The 23,398-nt window shown below is 32.7% G+C and overlaps 1 protein-coding gene and 1 long non-coding RNA gene across 2 annotated transcripts in view; one reads left to right on the top strand and one right to left on the bottom strand.

Annotated features, from left to right (window-relative positions):
* Positions 1–23,398, bottom strand: part of LOC140437158 (GILT-like protein 1) — a 37,157-nt gene that overhangs the window by 3,094 nt on the left and 10,665 nt on the right. The window contains exons 3-4 of the mRNA XM_072526501.1: positions 18,104–18,362; positions 1,479–1,652 (exon numbers count right to left, since the gene is read on the bottom strand). Coding sequence (XP_072382602.1) covers positions 1,479–1,652; positions 18,104–18,362 — 433 coding nt within the window. The remainder of the gene's footprint in view (positions 1–1,478; positions 1,653–18,103; positions 18,363–23,398) is intronic.
* Positions 4,157–5,346, top strand: LOC140437159 (uncharacterized). Its single transcript, XR_011950352.1, has 3 exons — positions 4,157–4,543; positions 4,750–5,213; positions 5,272–5,346. It is a non-coding gene; the product is annotated as an uncharacterized lncRNA (long non-coding RNA).

Here is a 23,398-nt window from a genome sequence, read left to right as displayed (position 1 = left end):
ATGGTATGTTATCACGAAACACAAAACTAGAGAATGGTATTCTGCAAGGATAAGTTTTAAGCCCTAAACTTTTTTAGTAGCAATAAATGATGTCTTATCCAGTATGAACTCACCATTAAAAGATCTCTTATACGCAGACGACCTTGTTATCTATGCGAGAAGTCAAAATTTGGAAAACATCACGAATATGCTAAAAACTTTTTTACATCAACTAGAGAAATGGTAGCAAAGTTGTGGTTACAATTTTCTACAGAAAAAACACAATCTATATTATTTTCAAGGGAAAGCTACCCTAATTACCATATACTCTCACTATAGAACAATCCTCTAGTTCGAAAAAAGAATGTAATATTTTTGGGAATGGCATTCGACCATCACTAAAAGAAGATCTTAATTCCGTATTGTCTTGGGAGCTTTCAGAACGACACCAATAGAAAGTCTGTATTGCGAAGAAGCTGAACCATCACTCTATTACAGAAGAATGTACTTAAAGTTAACCTACGGAATTAAATCAAATAAAACAACCACAATAAATCAAATAAACCACGTCTACACAAACCTTTCTATCACCGAATCAAAAAAGATCTCTCAACTCTTAAAATCACCTTGCTTTCTCGTTACCAATTTTGAACCTGCTGCATCATTGACGTTGGGAGTACCTAAAGTAATAACTACCTTAACGTAATTGGACAAATCAATTATATCTTCTAATAAGTGTCAAAAATATAAGTTGCCAATACACATTATTCTTAATGCAAAATTATATGACATATGCTCGCATAGGTACTCACATATATTATATCTTCACCACAACAAAAATACATAATTTTGACTGATTAACTAAACTCATTACAATCCATAGGAAAAATATATCCAAAGAATCACATTTTAGGAACAAACAAAATCTGATAAATATACAAAATTTTAATAGGTAGAGTAATCTTAATTTGGATCCCATCACATATTGGAATTCAAGGTGATGAAGAAGCGGATAAGTGTCTGCGTGAAGCCGTCAACTCAGCTGACTCTATGACCGTCAAATATGTGATAACTAATGATGTTTCAAGTCTTACAATAAAACCGGTGGCAATTTTCAGTGTCCAATCTTCGGAATATTAAACCGAACATTAAACCTTGGAGATGTTTCCCCACAAAAAGAAGAGATCAAGTGACAATAACCTGTCTTAGATTAGGTCATACCAGTGCTACACATAATATTTTAATTTAAAAATAATCCAAACCGAAATGTGAGAAGTGTAACGTCAAGCTCTCGGTGAAACATTATTATTATAGACTGTTCAGTTTCCTCTGTAGCAATAAGCAATTACGATATCCCAACAAACCTAGAAAAAGCACTGGGTGCAAATTGTTCCTTCAAAAATATGCTGAATTACTTAAATCTTATGAAAATCTGATGTTTAGGTTAGCTTAAATTTATTTATTTTAATATATTTACTTAAAATGTATAAACTACTTACATTCCTTTGGCTTTTCCCAGTTGATTTTTGAACAAAGTACACTCTTAAAATTGTTCTCAGATCGTGAACTTTCAGATTCACTGTAGATTCCGTTAAGCACTATTGTAGGTACATTGCGCAAAGGATTTTGGAAGCGGTTTGTTATGTTTGCATTGTTCTCGATGAGTTTATCACCTAAAAATTAGCACTATTAATATTTATGCAACTGTAAACGTTTAAATTGTATGTGCATATAAATATTAACGTGGATGACCCGACATAGAAAAAAGTGGAGAAGTGAAACTGACGTCTGTGGCCAAAATTTGATCTATTAAGACAAATAAATACATATGTAAAATACATGGTCAAAATTGTATTGATATTATAACTAATCTGATACTATACCTAAACTGATTTATATGATAACTAATCATATTGACAATACGAGACATATGATGGTTGCCACTTAAATTTTGAATCAACTGAGCAAACATTAATATTTTTGCAACATTATTGCATATTAAAATTTGCCACATTATTGGGAATCTTTATTAAATTAAATAAATTTTAAATTAATAAATTCATAATTCCAAACAAATACTCATCAGATAAAACGATTTAATTAAATCTTCATCCACCATTAAATGATATCAATTCTCCTCCTCCCATCATTTCTCCTTCGTAAAGATGTAGTGGTGTCGTGTAATTTGTTTGAGTATTTCTGTTCATTGTCTCTCTCCTGTGCGTGTTGTTTTGCTTCGGAGAATGAGTAACCAGTCATGTCCTTTATTTAGTCAGACCATTGTACCAGAGATCTTTCTCTGGATCTTTTACCCGCTACGTTGCCTTCAAGTATCATTCGCACCATGCCTTCTCTTCTTCTCGTTATATGTCCAAAATATCTCAGTATATTTTGGTTGATAGTTGTGAGGAGTCTAGTTTTTATGTTAAGTTCTGCTATAATTAAGTTATCTGTGCCATTATACGCTTTGAATCGGCTTTTTTATTGTTCAAGTTTCTAAAGCATAGGTGGCGATAGGAAATATCAATGCTCGAACAAGGCGTAATTTTCTGTTTTTTGTGATGTCAATTTTCTTCCAAATTTTTGTGAATTTGGCTGTTGCCGATCTGGCCATTGTGATGCGTCGACGGATCTCGTCTTCGCATCCTCCACTGTTAGTAATAACGGAGCCTAAGTAATTAAATTGCCTGATCACTTCGTAATGCTGCAGAAACTGCCATGTTTCTTATCTCTGCCTGGTTGTTTCCGATTCTATCGAAGATCATCAGTTTGGTTTTCTGCATATTTATTTTCAAACCATATTCCATACTTACTGTGCCTAGCCTATTCATAATTTGTTACAGTTCTTCTGGTGATGACGCCAATATAACAGTGTCACCAGCATAACGTAAGTTTTTGATTTTTCTTCCTCCTATCGTTGCTCTACCTTGCCATTTCTCAAAAACTTAACGCATAATATGTTCACTATATATATATATATATATATATATATATATATATATATATATATATATATTGAATAGAATAGAATAGGGGATATTATGCATCCCTGTTGAACTCCATATTTTAATTTCAAGTTTTTCGAAACCACCTTATTAACTCTTACATTAGCAGTATTGTTATCATTAAGTTTTTGTAAGGAATAGATTAGATGTTCTGGCGTGCCTATTTCTCTAAGTATATGCCACATTTTATCCCATTTTACGGTATCGAAGGCCTTAGAATAGTCAACAAAGCATACATATGTTTTTATGTTATCAAGATTTTTCGAATATTAAAAATATGTTCTCATGTTCCTCTACCTGGGACGAATCCGCATTGTTCTTGAGGAATTTGTGGTAAGAGAATTGATTGTAGTCTTCCACTGATGATGGTTAGAAGTACTTTGCTGCCACAAATCCTGCCACAATAACCCTCTGTTAATATTTTTACATTTAATCTGTTTTTAAAATTTTCTAGATATGTTTTAAGGATGGATAGATTCACCTCTACACAATGAAAATTTCTAACACAAGTAGCCCTCTTTTTTATACATTTTTTTAACAATAAAATCTGTTTTTTCAAATATTTTATATAGTTTTGTAAATCAGTTTTAGTTTTAATTAATCTACTTACTGTTTCCATCTTCTGCACCATTTCAGTGGAAATTTGATCGATCACTTTACTACTACTCATGTTTAAAGACCAACTCGTAAACTTCAAAACGACACAAATACCAGCTAGCAAAATCAATCCTGTATTTATACTATATTTTAAAAAATGCATTGACTCAAATCTACAACACGCTATGCAACGTGATTATATTTTTATTTCTTCATCGAAAACACATTATACATGCAATAAACATATTTAACGATAACGCTGACGTCAATGCATTTTTAGGTCAAATTGGTCACGAAGTATTTTTACTACATTAAAAAAAAATACATTGACGCAAATCTACAACACGCTATGCAACGTGATTATATTTTTATTTCTTCATCGAAAACACATTATACATGCAATAAACATATTTAACGATAACGCTGACGTCAATGCATTTTTAGGTCAAATTGGTCACGAAGTATTTTTACTATATTAAAAAAAAATACATTGACGCAAATCTACAACACGCTATGCAACGTGATTATATTTTTATTTCTTCATCGAAAACACATTATACATGCAATAAACATATTTAACGATAACGCTGACGTCAATGCATTTTTAGGTCAAATAGGTCACCAAAATACATTATATGCAGATAAGCACATTTTATTTAGATAATGATAAATTAATTTTGGAATAATAAACGTTTTAATGATAAACATGTTTTGTACTATTTTCTGCATTGCAATAAAGATCAAATAGGTCAGTCAATTACGTTAATATATATTTTTTTATTCTTACTATTTAAATTCGGTTAATTTTAAATTGATCTATCAGTTAGTCAGTGAACAGTCAGTGAACTATCGAAATGGCCAATGTACCATGCCAGTTGGTACTTTTCCATTCTTTTTCAATCTGAGGATCCAATTAACCTACCAATAACGGACGCCTTTGTAATTGTGAAGCAGTTATTTATGTAAGTATTTTACTTATTTTTGGTTGTTTTTCCATTTTCCTTCTTTGATTTGTTCTACATGATTTTATTTCGCTCTTACTGGTTTATTTTTTTTATTATAAATATTTCATGGGATTATTATAAGTTTTTCGAATCGGTCTTTTTTTATTTTGTTTTCTTTGTTTGATTCATGCTGCTGTTGGTTCATTATATTTTTTCTATTAAAGGTATGGCGTAAAGGACGTTTCCCTTAAGGGAGACAGAATATTTGTCCATCTTACATACTCGCCGAATAACAAAACATTAAAAAAAAAATTTGGATACCTTCCATTAAGATACATGAGAGTTAAAGTGGAAAATGATAAAGAGTTCCAGGTGCTGGAAAATATATGTAAGAAATACCGTTTTAACCTCCTAGATGATGAGGTGGAGGAGTTTGAAAAGTACCAACAACAAAGACAGTTGGTGGGGACAAAAAGGCCATATCTTCCTCCCCCTCATTTTGGCCACTCGTCTAAGTATTCAAATCCAACAAATTCAACTTCTCCACCTGCCACATCAAATGACGATCCTCAGCCATCCCCAACAAAAAAAAGAAAGGTGACGACGAAGACGACAACGACGCAAAACCAAGACATAGTGGATCTGGAAGAGCTGAACATGGAAGATTTTCTTAGTCAGAAATAGAAAAGTAAGTGATTTATTTTTGTGTTTCGATATAATTCTAAATTTTACTATTTTTGTTTCAGATGCTTTAGGGAAATAAAAGTATGTACATAATTATATCTTATTATTTTATTAAATAAACTAATTTTCTCATTATTATCTCTGTATTTTATTTCATTTACACCTTTTACTTGATTAAAAAATATTGATCAATCTTTTTGCGATATCGACCATTATTTATGTCGCTATCTTTGAAAATGGATAAGAATCCATAATTCTCTTTCCAGCATATTGAACATATTTTTTTTAAATCTTCAAAAGTCATATCTGTTCCGACGTGGTCATTGTAAATGTGTTTTAGGTTTAAATCGTCTTGTTTAAATACAATTAAAATATTTGCATTGTCTCTTATAAGGTGTTTAGGTATTTTTGCATAACTCTGACTCAAATAAAATGGATCCACCTGAGAATGTCGAGACATGCTAAAGTATTCTCGAATAACATCTTGGTTGTCACAAGCAACATCATCAAAGATAAAAATTGAATTGGGCTTCGCTTCAGATGGGTGCATTATATCCGTACTTCCACTGTAAGTATAATATCCTATTCCTTTAATTGGTTCTAGCAAAGTTTCTAAATATTTGTACTTTGGTTGCATTAATGATTTTGAGTAAATATACACATTTTCAAATTTTAATCCATTAGCATGTTCCAATAGACTTATCATCACATTGGTCTTACCACAATTTGAAGGGCCAACTATAATACATCGAATAGTTGAAGGGAACAAAACTCCATGCTTTTTAAACTTATTCTCAATTGGTTCCAATAAATTATTCTCCACATCAAGCGTAGTCTTTTGTTTTACAAGCTTCATGTCTGGTATCAATTTGAAAATAAATGTCTTGTGTGTATCTATTAATAAAAGACTATTTTTAATTTTTATTTTTTTTTATTGTCAACACTTTCTACAATATTTATACCAATAATGAATATTAAATACATTGTTTAGAGCACATTGTAAATTTTCATTGTTATGTTGAAAACATGGATGTGATTTAAAAATATGATTCATAGTCTCATCGGAAAGTATATTAGGTTCATCTTGTACACAATCAATGCGATTTTCCATGAATTTTTCCAAATATTTTTTTTGTTTCATGATTTCTTACCAATATTGTTTCGTCTAATACGTTGTCGTGTAAAAATTTTGAAATTTCTTCATATTTTAGATGAGTATCACAAAAATGCCAAGATTGCCAATTTAAACCATGGTTTTGAACACATTGTTGTTCGATACATTTTATATATGATTTATTTACCATAGCTTCTGTTACTGGTAAAACAACAATTCTGTGTATAATGTTTTCTGTAGTAGGATCTAAAATAGCAATTTCCCTACAAAGAAATACATCTTCCCCAGGAAAAGAGAAACCTTGGATATCCACAATGAACATGTCTTCACTCTCTCGATATTCTCTAACAACAAACAAAATCTTGTAAGTGGAACGTCTTTTACATATTTTTCTATCCCCTCTTTATTATATTGCGTCACTTTTATCTATCCATGAGTTGTGAGAACTATCAAAACCTAACCACTTAACAAAAATTTTATTCCCTTTTCTCTTTAATACCTTTTCAACTAAATAACTGTCTTTGTGTTTAACTTTTTGTAACTGTTCTTTATAAAATACCCCAAGAATTTCTTCACCTTTATAGTCTTTTAAATAATATGTAATAGGGTTTCCCAGTTTTATTTTATAAACAGTGAAAATTTCATTAGACCAATTTGGATTGTATTTTTTGTCAAAAACTCCTCGATGTTTTGAAATGCGTACATGATCACCAATATGAAATTTTTGACTTTCCAAATCAACCATTTTAATGTGATTGTATACAGTGTTTAACAATAGTTTTTCATGCTTCTTCTTAACATTCACTGGTTTCATTCCTATTGTTCTGTGAACTTTATTGTTGTATTCATTAACAACTTGTTGTAAAATATGAATCCATTTGTAGGTACCGTTGAAACTAAACTGTTTCCAAATCATTGATTTAATCGTGCGAATAACTCGCTCAGCAATCGCAGCCTTTTTCTCACTGTATACATTGTAATGATTAATATTATATTTTTTCATCAATTTTTTCATATGTGGATTAAAAAATTCAGTTCCCATATCTGTTTGAAGATTATTTGGTTTTTGCTGTTTAAACACATACTCCATACATTTGGCTACTTCAACACCTGATTTATTTTTTAGTGGTAAAGCCCATAAAAATTTTGAAAAACAATTTATTACAACCAAAATATATTTGAAATTTCTGTTTGTATTTGAATATTTTTGCATATCAATCAAGTCGGCTTGGAACAAATCATTAAGAGATTTTATAATAATTCTTCGTCTTTTAAAGTTAATTCTTGCAGGTTTGTGTAACTCATTAACGATATCTCTTTTAACAGACATGATATTTATTCTATAATGTTTGCCTCTTTTAGTTCTTCAATAATTGAATTTATTTCATTTGTATGTCCTGTATGGCCAGCTAGCTGTGAAGATAGTAATAAACGTAATCGCTCTACAAGTTCATTTGGATCATCCCAGTGGACGTAATCGATTTTATTGTTGTTTACTTCCATAACCAATCCTTTACCTTCTGTTATTGGTGCAATTATTTTTTTATATTTTTCTAATCTACTACCATCTATCTGTTTACTTGATCTGTAATGCCTTCTGTGAGCATTCGTCGCTACAACTATCTTTTTATAGTTATTCTCATCTTCATCTGTAAAACTAGCTGGATATTTCTTAAACAAAAGCTCATATAAACCTGGTGTTCCTCTGTACCTTTTCTTTTTTAAAAGAATATCAGCACCATCTAAATCTATTTCAGAATTCCCAATCAGTAACTTTTCAGATGTTTCATCAAATCGAATTCCATATTTATGATCAAATTCTTTGTTTAGAACATCAGCGTGCATATTTGTAATATATTTCCTAGGCAATGGATCATATTGATCCCAGTAGTCTACACGCGCCTGGTTAGCAATATCTTCAAATCGATTTTCAGAGTGTTTATCATTTTTAATCTGTTCTTTTATATCATCCACTTCAATGTTGTCCAATATCGATTGTTTGATTTCACTTGTTTCAAAGTCAGTAGTTTCATTATCGTCATCATCGTTTTTAATGTACCTTAAAGGTTCATCGTTTTTTGTTTCATTTTCTGGACTGGAATTTTGTGAACTATTTAACTTGTTCTCGATATTTTTCAAGTGTTTTGTAATTGGATTAAATAAATCTTCTTGGATTATTTGTCCTTGTTTTAATTGTCTTAATTTACTTTGGATGTTTCTCCGTTTAGTTATAAGTTGTCTTTTCAAATCTTTATTCATCGTAAAATGTAGGTATTCGCTTAACTTCTGAACAGGTCTCGAACAGGTCTTGAACAGGTCTCGAACAGCTTTGAACAGGTCTCGAACAGGTCTTGAACAGGTCTCGAACAGCTTTGAACAGGTCTTGAACAGGTCTCGAACAGGTCTCGAACAGCTTTGAACAGGTCTCGAACAGGTCTTGAACAGGTCTCGAACAGGTCCTGATCAGCTTTGAACAGGTCTTGAACAGGTCTCGAACAGGTCTCGAACAGCTTTGAACAGGTCTCGAACAGGTCTTGAACAGGTCTCGAACAGGTCCTGATCAGCTTTGAACAGGTCTCGAACAGCTTTGAACAGGTCTCGAACAGGTCTTGAACAGGTCTCGAACAGGTCCTGATCAGCTTTGAACAGCTCTTGAACAGCTTTCAGATTTGGTACTAGTCTAGCCCCCAATTAGACACTTATGTTTAACATCAACAAGGTTATGAAAATATTTATTGTGTACAGGGTGTTAAATAAGAGTAAACTTTTTTTTTAATTTTTTATTTATACTTAAAAAAACCCAAAGTACAGATTTGCTTCATTAGATGAACTACAGTTAAAACATTTGAACTACATTGGTTAGAGGATTATAATTAACAATACGGTCATGTATAATTATACAATAAGCAGTTGTGTTAGCTGGTATATTCTTATTAGTTTCTATTTCTATTCTCATATCGACACTTCCTGATTTAATTGATTCATTTTGTCTGCTGCAATCAATAACAAATATCGGAGCAACAGCACAGAATTGTAACATAGTAAGGCATGGATCTCCTATGGATTTGTAATAGTACGACGGTTGAAATTGTGCATACATTTCATATGCAAGGGCATAATGTCTTTTACTAAAGTTCAAGTTCAAATTGTCATACGGGTACATTTCAGAATTTAGAAATAGCTTTAAGTTTGTAAGATTACAGTGATCAAAATAGCTGTTCTCTTCTTTTATTGCATTCTTTTTGGCAGTTTGTAATGCAAACAAAACAAATCGTGGTCTCTCCAATAGACTGGTAGTTTTTACATTCCAGTTAAATTTCATTGTCTGAGGCAGTAGAGGAATTTCATGATATTCCCAGCTTCTATATGCAAGCTCCAAACTGGACCCATTTTCAATAAATTTATATAAACGTAACTTTTCTGAATCGGACACTTGAATATGAGGCATTTTCCATATTAATTTAAATATTTCCACTTTTGGTTTCAGTTCAGTTTCTACTGTAGACATTACTGCATTTAAATCAGTTGAACTTCTTATCAATACGAGTTCTTGGCGTATGTTAATAAGAATTTTTGTAAAATCTTCAAAAAATCCAAGTACAAGTTTGAGTGGAATACAAACATTAAAATTTCCTGCTTTATCAGCAACTGTTGGTGTGTCACTAATACTCCAACCTATACAGTTGTATCGATTAGATTCAGTTTGTGTGAACGAAGCATAGTTTTTCATTGTCGTTGTTATACCTAAATTTCTCACTCTATCTATTACACAGCCTCCAATTTCATATCGTATTTCATCAAATAAATGCATCAAACCATTATTAATAAAGCGCTTCTTTCCCATCATTCGTTAAACGTCCTTCAATATACAGATAACTCTCAGAAGGTAGGGTGTATATATCTTGAGTCTGAATTGGTATTCTTATTTCATCACAATGATTAAAAGTTGCATTGGCATAGGGTAAATGACTGTGCATTTCTCGACTCACAACTGAATTGTCAACCAATACACGATCTCCAATATTTAAAATGTTAAAACTCATATTCCCTCTTCTTACAAGTACACCTCAAGAAAATCCCAAGTATTCTAGTATTAATAAAAAACTTTAGTCTACACCAAGTATTTCTTTTCTTTTTCCCTGTCACTGTCGTCGTTGTTGTGTTTTATTTTAAATACTAGTGAGGTTAAAAAGACTTTGTTTTCAGTTGTCAACGGTTTAAGAGTCTGCTTGTCACTAATGTTTTTATCGACACTCTTAATATTATATACACTGTCCACACCTGGATTAAATTTGCTACAGTTGTAAATTAAAACCATTATTTATACTTTTTTTAAATGTAGTCTTAACGTAATAACTTCTCGTGTGAAATTAACAAGATTACCGTCCTGGTCAACTATTTTAATGAAAATTTCATCAATATATCTATTTGTGACAGGTAAATAAATTACCTTTTTTGGAATTTCCACAATTTTGTAACCCGGTAAGACATTTGGATAAAACATGTGGATGATATGACCTTGGTTTTCATTGACGTATGAATTAGTGATTAGATTACATTCCACACAAATGGAATTAACCTTTGTGATATGCACAGGATTCTCAGCTACGTGAGTCTTTAAAGGTGAGAGCCGTTTTGGTGTAAATCCCAATAAGGGAGCAATGGTATTTGGTTTTTCAAAATGGATTACTTTGTTGCTTTTTATTTCACATTTGAGTGTATTGTTATTAATTCTCAATATCAAACTTGTAGGTTGATCTATATTATGATTTTTTCTAGGCACACCTTTACCAATTGTATTATTTTTTTCTTGACTCTTTCCTTTATTAATTTCTGTATCATCTTTATCTGGTGTTTGATCTACTTTTAATTCTAATTCAGTTATTTTTTCAGTTAAATAATTTGAAAGATCTTCGACTTCATAAGAACCATGTGGAATCGTTATATCGTAACCATCTATATAAAACTTGTTGTTTGTTTGGTCTACATTTGGAATTGTATTGTATGACATGAAATCTATTAAACCTAGTACATACTGTTCATTTTCGTTTAAAATAATTGGTGGGTAAATTTTTGTTGATAACACCGATTCTCTTCCAGATAACACAAAAGTGTACGACATGTTCAAACGATAATCATAGAGTAAATAAAAGAATATTCTTTTAAAAAGGGTATTTATTTAAAAAATCTAAACACAATTGTCCACAATTTACAGTGTTATAAGTTTGATAAATTTTATGATTATAAACAATTTGACAATAACCATTTGAATTAAAGTATGATATAGCTTCCAACGGTGGTCTCAGATTACCAAAACTATCAAAATATACGACTTTGGATTTATTCTTCTTGTAAGCTGTCCAATGAGTTCCAGGTCCGTCTTTATTGTCTAAATTAATAATTCCACTCTCATATTGCCAAATTTTTTTCGGAAACCCATTTCTCATAAATACAGCTCTGAAGTGGGGGATTTTCAATAATTTTGCATATTTTTGTAAATCTACATTTGTCAAAGCATGTTTTGGAATTTTTATTTGATCCATTTTCTCATTCATAAAAAAATACCCATTCCACTTTTATATGGTTTCAAGTATAAACCTTTTCCAATTGCCAGTGCTTCCATTTTACGATTATGACGTTGTTTTTCGAGTAAATCTTCTTTGGCTGCTTTTGCGTCGTTAATAGTCTTCACGATAGCTGATGTACCCCCAGCAATAGTGCCCAATGCGCTCAACCCAGCAAATATCGGTATTAGAGGTAATATACCCCCAGTTTTTGGAACTTGGATTACTCGACCACGTGGTTTTTTAATGTTCTTGTAAGATTTCACAATTCGTAATGCTTGTTGAATAGCTTCCCTTAACGTTCTTGGTTTGCTTTCCAATAGTTTCTTTCTAATGTCTCGAATTACTCTCAATAAACTAAATGACTTTTGCTTTGAAATTTTTCTTTTAGAAGATGAGGAGGAGGATGTGACCCTTCTTTTAGTGGTGTTTCTTGTCTTTTTCTTATTACCAACCATCTTGACTGTTTCCAACCAACTACCCATAATACACACAACAACAAGTCTTTTATCTCATTAAAAAAACGACAATAGAAAATGTAGCATATATTAATTATTATTAATTACATAAAAAAATTTTAAAATTACTGTCTTCTAATGTTGTTGATTCCTTCGATTGGAAATGGTAGCGGTCTCCTTCCCAATGGGTAATCGGCATCTCTATGGGGTTCTAAATGGTTAAGCCTCCCTAGTTGTTGTGCTTGAACACCCTCATCTCTTTGCCGATACCTACTAAATTCTCTCGTGAAGAGTCTTGTCCTGGCATTGTCTCTTTGCTTACTATGGAATTCAACAACACAACTCTTAACTCCCATTTCACTGTTTTACTTTTTCGCTGTTGAACTGTTAACACACAGCTTATTAACAACGATACAGATCAGACTGAATTAGTTATTGGTATATGTGCGTATATATATATATATATAGTATCTACATATTTTTTTATTATATTTTTTAATTTAATACAATTTACTTATTATATCTTAACTTTTTCCTTAACTGGATCATCATCATCCTCATCTTCATTGTTTATGTCTCGTTTTCTTTTTTGGGTATTGTTTAATAAGTAATTTAAGTTGATTTTTGCTTTTTTGACACCAACTACATTGTCATCAATTATTTTTCGTTTTTCTCTTCTTTTGGAAAGAAGGTCATCATCATCATCAACAAAATCATCTGTAATGTCCACATCCATATTATTTTCTAATTGTTTTGCTCTTTTATGATTTAAAAGCTTTTGTTGTATTTTTTGTTTATTTTTTTTTACATTTTGTTTGCGTTTACTTGATTTGGAAATAGTTAATCCTTGGAGTAATAAAGTACAATGGTCTATATTTTCAGTTAGTTTTTCTAAATTATTTTTAGCTTTGTTCAATTCTTTACTACAACTTTTTGTTACAGCTTTATATTTAGTAGAACCTAGACCCATACCTAATTTCACTTTTGCTTTCATTGCACCAGCTACACCAAGTGCTGCCAACTTTTCTGAAAATGCTGTATTTTTCGATCGAAACTGTTCAAGAGCTTTTTCACCTAGAATCTTATCAGCCTTATGTCGTTCGGATAGATCTTTATTTTGAGAATATGCAATATCATGTTCACGACACGCCTCGTCTAATCCATTTATTCCCCTATCTCCTCGTGCTAGTCGTTTCTGTAATTTGGTGCCGGGTCCACAAAACCTATAACCTCCAGGGATGTGCATTTCAAAAGGTAATTTATTAATGACAGCGTTTAACATATTGGTAGCGTACTCGTAGACGATTTACAAATTAATACATAGTTATTCTAAATATAAGTCTTTATATATTTTTCCTCTTCTTCAGACAACTGACCTCACATTTCACCAAACATACTACTTGGTATATTTTTAGCACCAGATCTGGATCTCAAATATTCTATGTAGTCACAGTTTATACAATTCCTATTAGATATTTCAGTCTCCCCACCACACTTTGGACATTTATACTTTACTGGTACAGGCATACTTATTTTTGGATAAATAGATGACTTGGGTTATTTTTGTCACCACCAAATTGTCTAAATATACTTTTTAAGTAACAATTTACACAAAGTGTATTTGGAATCTCAGTTTCACCACCACACTTTGTACATTTATATGTCACAGGTACAGGCATATTCAAAGGGCAAATTAAAAATGAGCTTTATGTTATATTTACAGCTATTTTATTATTCTAATTTTTTATCATGCGATTACATTATTTTTGCGGTCTCTGTCTCTTTACATACATTCTACTAGGTATATTTTTAGCACCACTCTCTTCCTTGTACACCTCTTCCAATTTACAATTTATACACAGGTCATTTCGTTCTTCAGTGTCACCCCCACACTTTGGACATTTATTTTGCACAGGTACAGGCATATTCAAAGGATAAAATGTTATGTTTCACAGATGTACAGATATTCTTCTCACTCAAATTTTCTTTGTTATCGTTGTTGTTGTTGTTGTTGTTGTTGATTTTAAGAAAAATAGGATACACTCTTTCCAAAAAAGTACAATTAGGACTAAATTTTTTGTGATCTTCAATTATATTGTCATTTGATTCCCATTTGTAAATCTCTACGCCACACTTGAAACACTTTACTATATCTTCCACTTGGAGAAAGTAAAATCCACAAGCAGCTAACTCTATTTCAGATTTATTCCCCTTCCAATTGTTAAAAGTTGAGAGCCTTGAATAAAACTCGTCTAGCATGTACACCTCAAGACACATCTTGATTACTGACAAAATTTTGCTGGATACATTTATTTAAAATAAATAACTTGTTTCAAAACAAATAAAATTTATAGTATCAATCCAATATTGTTTTATTTACATCTACCCACCTATATCATTAAAATATATATACACAATAAAGCATTTATGTGATACATAGTTATTTTTCCTTTTCCTACAAGTTTCAAAAGTAAAGATAAGATCGGCTAGGCTAGGCTAGGCTAGACAGATATATCTAAGCAAGCATCGTACACAAAAAAAATTTTTAACGCAACAACACCTAAAATATTTCCAAGTCTCAATACAAATTTATTTTTTCGATCACCCTGTACAAATTTAACGAAAAGAAGAGGAGATGAAGCGATAAGCGATGAGTTTTGCACTCGACATACAAGGTGCTCCATTCAAAGTCACCACCACCCCACTGGTCATTGTCGACCGATTCTTTTACTTCTTCAGGACATGTAAGACAAAGAAGAGACAAGTGAGACAGGTGTAAAAACATACAGGTAACGTAGGTGACAATTCTTCGGCTGAGAAGAAGAGATCTAGAGATAAGCGACTAGTTCTTACGACCCTCTGGTCATTGTCGATAACTTCTTCGGGAGAGAAGAAGAAGAGATCAAGCGATAAGCGACCAGTTCTTACAACCCTCTGGTCATTGTCGATCACTTCTTGTACTTCTTGTACATCCCCAAGGTCAAATCATGGCATCGATACCTTCGCATCGGAGACCCTGATGGACAGGTTACCAAAGTGAGTTTGAACCCCGCTTGCTCTACTACTCGCGTGTGATATCAATGCTACTGTAGGGTATTTACTGCAATCTGTTGGTGAACCTTTTTTATATATGGAAACTAAGGTGAGTTAACCCCAGTCATTTGGCTACTTTCCGGTATTCCAGATCTCATTGCAAATTCTAAGCATTACTTCCGTCCCTAATTCTCCCATTTATTTGAGTGTTTCAGCTGTTATTCCACTTATTCTTCTACTTATGCTTTTCTGAATTTTAGCTTTTTAATTGCCTCCTCAATTTCTTATTTCAATATTTGAGGTTCTTATTCATAACTTCTTTTCTCTGTATTATTGTCTGAGTCGTTGTTAGATAATAGTATTTCGCAATATTGTTTCCACACCTCTGCCATACCGTCTGGGTTTGTTATGGTATTTCCAGTATTATCTTTGATGATCTGTGTTTGCGGTTTGAATTTTCTTGCTAGATACTTGACTTTTGAGAAAAGTTCTTTAGATTCTTGGCGGTCAGCATGTTCCTCTAGTTGGAAACATAATTTTTTAATATAATTATTTTTGATCCGTCTGAAAAAGTGTTTTATAGTTGCATTTATGGTGCATATCTCTATTTCTTTTTGTTTTGAATTTGATGTGCCGTTTCTAAGTTTTCGTCTTTCTTCTACAATATTGAGAGTCATCCAATGTTTTTTCCTAGCCGTTTTGTCTTTGGGATTAGTATTGTTGATGGCTTCAGTGATCCGTTTCTTTGTGTATTCCCACGTTTTGTCAGGGTCCCCGGTAGTCACTGATAGGTCAGCTTCTGCTAATGCTTCTCTAAACTTTTCCGGGTGTTTTGGAATCAAATTTTGTCTTCTATTTGTGATTGTTTTACTGTGTAACATAATGCGAAATTCTGCTTGCAACATTTTGTGGTCGAAACCACAGTCTGCAGCTGATTTTGTCTTCACGTTGATTATTGAGCTCCTTCATCGTTTAGTGACAAGAGTATAATTTATTTGGTTCTTGTATCGTCCTCCAGGCGAAGACCATGTTGATAATCTCCGCGGATGGTGTTTAAACATTGTGTTTACTTTATTAAGATCCATACCGATGGCAAATTGAAGGAGCCGTTCACCTCGTTCATTTCGCTCGCTTAAGCCATGCTCACATATCGTGATATCAACCCACTTTCAACAATTATAAAGTCGCTATTCGAAATTACGAAGAACATTTTGGAACATTTTAGGGGTTACTACATTCATGCACTACTCGTTGTCTTAGTTCTTCCAATGAAGCTAGAAATGTATTACTAATCTTGCTTTTTAAATAACCCCATATGAAGAAGTCCAGGAGAGTTAAATCGGTGTTTTATAGAATGGATAGCAAGTTCACTAATTTAACTTTCCTGGACTTTTTCATATGGGGTTATTTAACAAGCAAGATTTATAATACCCTTATTACGTTTCAGCTCTTGTTTCAATATCGCCAATTTAACTCCCCTGGACTACTTCATAGGGTTATTTAAAGAAGCAATATTTATAATACCCTTATTACGTTTCAGCTCTTGTTTCCGCTGCGTACGTTAGTACTAATCTAAATAGGTGCTAAATCTTTATCTAAATAGTTGCTTTACATCTGATGGGGCTCGTGGCAATAACCATTCACTAGATCTTTACGTGGGTTATTAATATGTTTAAGTTGTGTGCTGTTATATTGAATCTGTAAAGTAGGCGCTGGAGGTTGTCTTCATTTTCTGCCATGACATCATCCATCTAGCAGAGGATACTCGAAGCTCGGTGTTCCATTTTGTAGCCAATGTTGGTTTCATTTGCGATTTAAATTACTTAATTTTATTTGTTATTTAATTCTACGTAATTCTGTTTAACTTGATTTAATTTCATTTAATTCTATTTACCTTTATTTAATTTTATTTAATCTTTATTTTATTTTGATAAAGCGTTTACGTTTCTTAAACGTCATTTTATTTTTATAGTAAGTGTTTGTTTATCTTATTCAGTGACATATATAATAAATATATATTATACGTCATTGATCTTAGTTTACAATTACAGTAACCTATATTTTTAGCAATTTTCGAAAAAACAATTACTGTGAAGTAGTAAAATTTCTGATTAACAATATTTGAATCATCAATTTGTAGAATGAATTAACAATAAATCAACCGTATCGTTTCAAGAACAAAATGTGATTGAAATATCAAATGTTGCTAGTTCAGATTTCTTTCCTAGGTGGCGTCGTTACCTTACTGGACAAACGGTGTGACCTGTCATCATAGCCTTTTATATAGATATATGACTGTGTTTTATAAAGTCACTTCGCAACAATCTAAATCAAATAGTGAATTTTACCCGTTCAAAGTCCCATAAATAAATAATAACTAAAAATTTGCTGTTGCACGATCTGGGGAGTTGTTCCTGCCATTGCCCTTTATAACACAGAGTAGGTTTCAAAAATTCACTGATTAGTGCATGAAATCGCCCTTTTTTATCCAGACTTTGGGTATTGGTAAGTTTGTATGGTTCGGATATTCACTTCGAACCCTATAGTTTCATTCACTTAACGATATTTAGTTTAGTGTTAAATGGAGATCGTATAAGTAAATGAAATTAATTATTTCGTGTAATTTTATAATACAAGTAATAAAAGTATGTATGGAAAAATTAAATATAATAATACTGCCTTCTTTTTGGCTGATATTTTTTTGTAACTGATAAAAAATATTTACCTGATGCACTTGTGGTGCAGTTACGTATTTCGTCAACATCTAGAGGTGCACGTACACACCGTTGTAAGGCATCATCAACTTGTTTCTTCTCGATACCTGTCGTCAAATTACCCATAAAGCAGCTAACAAAACTTAAATACTCCGCTTGATTTGACTTTGCAATGTGGGTGTCTACGCATGCTTGGATGCGGTTGCCATAACATTCTTGGATACCATGATGACAATTGTATTGAGTTGTGCCATTTGCTAAACGGACTTGCTAAAATTAAAACTTCATAATTTTAAAAATAACTCTAGACATCGTTTTACAATAGATATTTCCATCTCGATATGACTTCCCGTTATATAAATAATTTTGACTGTTAGGGAAATGATTATTAATATTGATAACTCATCTCTTTACAAACATAATCTCTCGAAAACGTGTACATACAATAGTATATTACTTTATGAGGCGGAGAAGCATGACTTTTCTTGACGCGCCCGATATTACGCGCCGAACGAAGTGAGGCGCGTAATAGAGGGCACGTCAAGAAAAGTCGCTTCTTTGCCGAATAAAGTTTACTATTTTTTCTTCAAACGTAGCAATTTTTAACCATAAATAGTACAATTCATACGCTATTTTTACTCGAAATTAACTGTGACAACTATCAAAGTCGTCTAGATGTTAGAAATTAAAATAATTAAGTCGTCGGTGGGATTTGCGTCTCCCTGGTTACAGTTGTTTGACAGTTGTTTGCAATTATTAAAGACAGCTTATTGTTGTTGCAACCGCAAGCACAAATTTAGTGCGAAAATGGAAAACCTAAACGAAATTGAGTCCGCGGCTAATGATGCAGTAGCACGGTTGGGCCCTCCAAGTCCGGAATAAAGTATCGGTTAGCGTACAAGCACTTCCAAGAGTGGTGCGATACAAGAGGAGTACGGCAAGTTACCGAAGACGTTTTACTGGCATATTTTAATATAATGGAAAATGAAAATAAATGGAAATCTTTTACACTGTGGTCACGATACTCTATGATAAAATCCGAGTTAGTTATTAGAAAAAATGTGGATATAAGCAAATTTTTAAAGTTACGTGCCTTTCTGAAAAAAACAAGCGAAGGATATACTGCAAAGAAGTCTAAAGTTTTCACTAAAGACGAGTTTGATAAATTTTTGTTTGAAGCGCCAGATAAGTTGTATTTAGGATTAAAGGTAAAAAAAATTATATTGCAAAGCATGTAGTATACTCTACTAAATTATAAAAATATTTCAGATTGTTTTGTTAATTGGGGTTACCGGCGCCTGTCGATGCGACGAAATGGTAAAAATGAAGACTGTGGACATTGAGGATAAAGAAAATGTAATAATTATCAAAATCCCAGACAGGAAAACACGACAAATTAGATCTTTTACGATAATTGGTCAAAACTACATTAAACTGTACCTATAAAAAGTATGCATCACTGCGGCCTGAAAATTTCACAGAAAACCGATTTTTTATCAAGTACCAAAATGGAAAGTGTTACCGAAGCGTCATGGGAATACATTCGATCAGCGCAGTAGCCCAAAAAGTAGCTAGTTATTTAAATTTAAACGATGCGAGCGCATACACGGGTCACTCTTTACGACGAACTTCAGCAACACTTTTAATTGATGGAGGCGGAAATCTAGAATGCCTCAAACGACATGGGGGCTGGAAATCAAGCACGGTTGCCGAAGGATATATAGATGATTCAATAAGAAATAAGAACGGTAATGCTCAAAAAATTTTAAACCCTTATGATTCGCCAACATCGGGAATGATTGCTGAAAATTGTTCTTGACCATCAGTATCATCAACAATTGCCAATGCGTATCAAGAGTCGGGAACATTTTTGCACGGTTTCAATTTTGAAAATGCCTCGTTAACTAATTGTACTTTTAATATTACTATAAATAAAAATGATGTTTAATTGTTGTTAATGACATTTGTATTGTTGCTTTGTGACATCTTTCATATTGTTGCCATGACAACATTTTTCCCTCCGCCGTAAAGAAATGAAAAAAAAAAAAACAGCTGCCGGCGGAGACATCAAACTTTGACAGGATCAAGTTAGATAAGTAATGTCATCATTATTTGACGTTTGAAGAAAAAATTATTTGTGTATATTTATTACAATCTTTTTAGGAATTGGCGTAGGATTCTAATTTTTAAATACGAATGTTAGGCCATTTTTATTATTTAAAACCGGAGTAAGTCAATAATTTTAAATGAAACACCTTGTATGTATGATTTTATCAAAATAAAAAACTAACTCTCTTTCAGATAGTGTTTTCATTACTTAAAATTAATACTTTTGGAGTTAATTATGGTTTATGTTGAGGGTTAAGTCTCATAAAGGTCGATTTATACATATCCGCGCCGTGTCCGTTCCGTGTTATGTCAGTGCCCGGCTGAAAAAAAACATGGATGTACTCTTATGAGTATATTTATACATTGACGTTTCCCGGACGAGGCACGTCCATGTCCGGCATGAAATTAATCACAAACGATATTTTTGTTTTCGGCACTGGCGATGCACGGAAATGACACGGACCGACGGACTTGTATAAACACGATTTTATTGTTTTGTGAACACGAGTGCAATGGTAAACAGACAAGGAGGAGATATGCGGTTAGTATATTATGGATTTTTATATGTATTAAAGAAAAAAAGAGTACTGCGATATTTTAAATAATCGGGGAATTTTTTTTTTGGTCGTCCAATAGTTCTCCGTATATTTTGAATTCTCCTTCTGTTTGTTTTTTTTTTTCCACGTAGGATGCACACTTCATCTTCTCCGCCTTTTCTGTTTTTGTTCTTTCTTTTCATCAAATAATAATGCCAACACGGTGACATCTTCTATCCAAGCTGCCATATTTTCAACTGTCTTTTAAACAGAAATATGTAATAACGTTTTCCACTCTTATTCGACCCGGTATAAACACTGCGACAACGCGGTTGAATGTAAATATATCGTTAAAAATGCCTGGACTCGGCACTGACATGGAACGGACACGGGACGGATATGTATAAATCGACCTAAAGGTCGATTTATACACATCCGTGCCGTGTCCGTTTCGTATTATTACAGTGCTCGGCAAAAAAAAACAATAATGTACTTTTATAAGTATATTTATACATTGTCGTTTTCCGGGCGGTGCCCGTCCGTGCCCGGCCTGAAATTAATTCCAAACGATATTTTTGTTTTAGGCACTGACGAAGAACGGAAATGACATGGACCGCACGGACTTGTATAAATACGATTTTATTGTCGTGTGAACGCGAGTGCTGATAAACAGACAGGCAGGAGATGTGCGGTTAATATGTTAAGGTTTTATATATGTATTAAAAAAAAGAGTACTACGACATTCTAAAATATTCGTGAGATTTTGTTTCATCGTCCAATAATTCTCTGTATATTTTAAATTCTCCTTCGGTTTGTCTTTTTTTTTCCACATAGGATGCACACTTCATCTTTTTTTTTCCATATTTCTGCTCTTGCTTTTCCTCTTTATCAAGTAATAATGCCAACACGGTGAGATCTTCTATCCAAGCCGCCATATTTTTAACTCTTTTACACAGAAACATGTAATAACTTTTCCTCTCTATTCGGCCCGGACCTCTCTTTCTCTCCAATGGCACTGCAGTTCAAATAAAGCCTAGGCCTCCTCCAAACTATGTCTTCAACCTAGCCGGTCCCGCGCCGATTTTCTCCAGGTTCTCACGTATAGCAAATGTTGCGCGTCCGCTGCCAATTCATCCTCCCACCTTTTCCGTGGCCTTCCTTTTGGTCTTGCGCCCTGCATTTTACTATCTAGGGCTTTTTTGACAATCTCTTAGTCTCCATTCTCACTACATGACCAGTCCATCGAAGTTTAACGAATTCTGAGATCAGTGCCTCTTTGAACAGTTGGTAAAGTTCATGGTTGTACCTGGATCTCCATACTCCGTTTTCGTTAATAGGTCCAAATATATTTCTTAGGACTTTTCTTTCAAATACTCCCAGCTTTCGTTTTGTGTCTTCTGTCATCACCCATTTTTTCTCCAAAGTAAGCTTTGTTTCCCTTTTCTATTCTTCTTTCCCTTGAAATTTCTGGTTCTTGTTACATACGTGTTTAATGTAACTCCCAGATATGTGAAACTTTCTACAGTCTCAATATCGTCCACTAATTCAACTGTGCGACTGTTTGCCCTAGCTCTTGCTTGTGTTAGTTTTTTTTGTCTTTTAAATTCGGCCAGGTACGTATACGGCTAAAATGCGGTTGTACCGGGTTTACGTTAATATTAAATAATTTACTTGACAATGTATATATATATATATATATATATATATATATATATATATATATATAATATAAAAAACGTGCACTCGTAAGTGAATAGGATATTTTCGGTCAATTTGGAGATAAAAAAGACAAGAGTTGTGCTACTTTATCTATTTATTGAAGACGTTTCGCCCACTGTTCAATGGGCATCATCAGTTCATCTAAAAGAGTGTTATTAGCGATACATCTAATATGAAAAACAATTAAGTAAATGATCTTACCTTTAAAAGATCTGTAGCATTAAGATGTTATTATTGTGAAGAAACATCAAAAATTAATCTAATAAATAAATCAGCAAAAACACAGAAACACAGAACGCCGGAAGATTCCCAATTTAAGTAATTTTATATTAATTTTTTTAATTTAACTTTTGAAAACATTGACTGATTCTAAAATCTATCAAAAAATGTAATTGTCAATTTTGAAATGGTATATTAACAACGGCAAGGCTAGGGATCTTGACTCTTATGATCATATCATGCAAAATAAAATATTTGAAAGCTCGAATGTCAGAACTGACAATCAGCTGGTGAGATTGAAGAAAAAGTTTTGTAGATGCCAACATAAATGTTATGATATAATAAAAGAAGTTGAAGAAGAAACCAATAATTTAAAAGTAGAATATGGAAGAATCAATTTTGTAGTATTAGTGCATGGTAAATTTGGCTTAAGTTGCTGATATCAGTTCTCTTATTTAATGCATTAGGTTGTTTCAAAATATGACACATCTTCATAAACTGTCTCTTATTAAGGTTACGTTCTCTACAGAGAATTCTAACATCATCAAAATTCACAGTATGTTTGGTGTTGATTGCATGTTCTGCAAGGGCACAAGTATGTTTAGAAAGTTTAATGTCACTACGATGTGAAGTAAGGCGTCCTTTAAGGGAACGGCCAGTCTGACCAATATAACATGCATCACATTCAGAACAGGGTATGTGATAGACTACATTCACTTGTTC

The sequence above is a fragment of the Diabrotica undecimpunctata genome, chromosome 3 (genome assembly GCF_040954645.1).
Source record: "Diabrotica undecimpunctata isolate CICGRU chromosome 3, icDiaUnde3, whole genome shotgun sequence".
NCBI classification, from domain to species: domain Eukaryota; kingdom Metazoa; phylum Arthropoda; class Insecta; order Coleoptera; family Chrysomelidae; genus Diabrotica; species Diabrotica undecimpunctata.
This window is presented reverse-complemented; position numbering and strand designations above follow the sequence as displayed.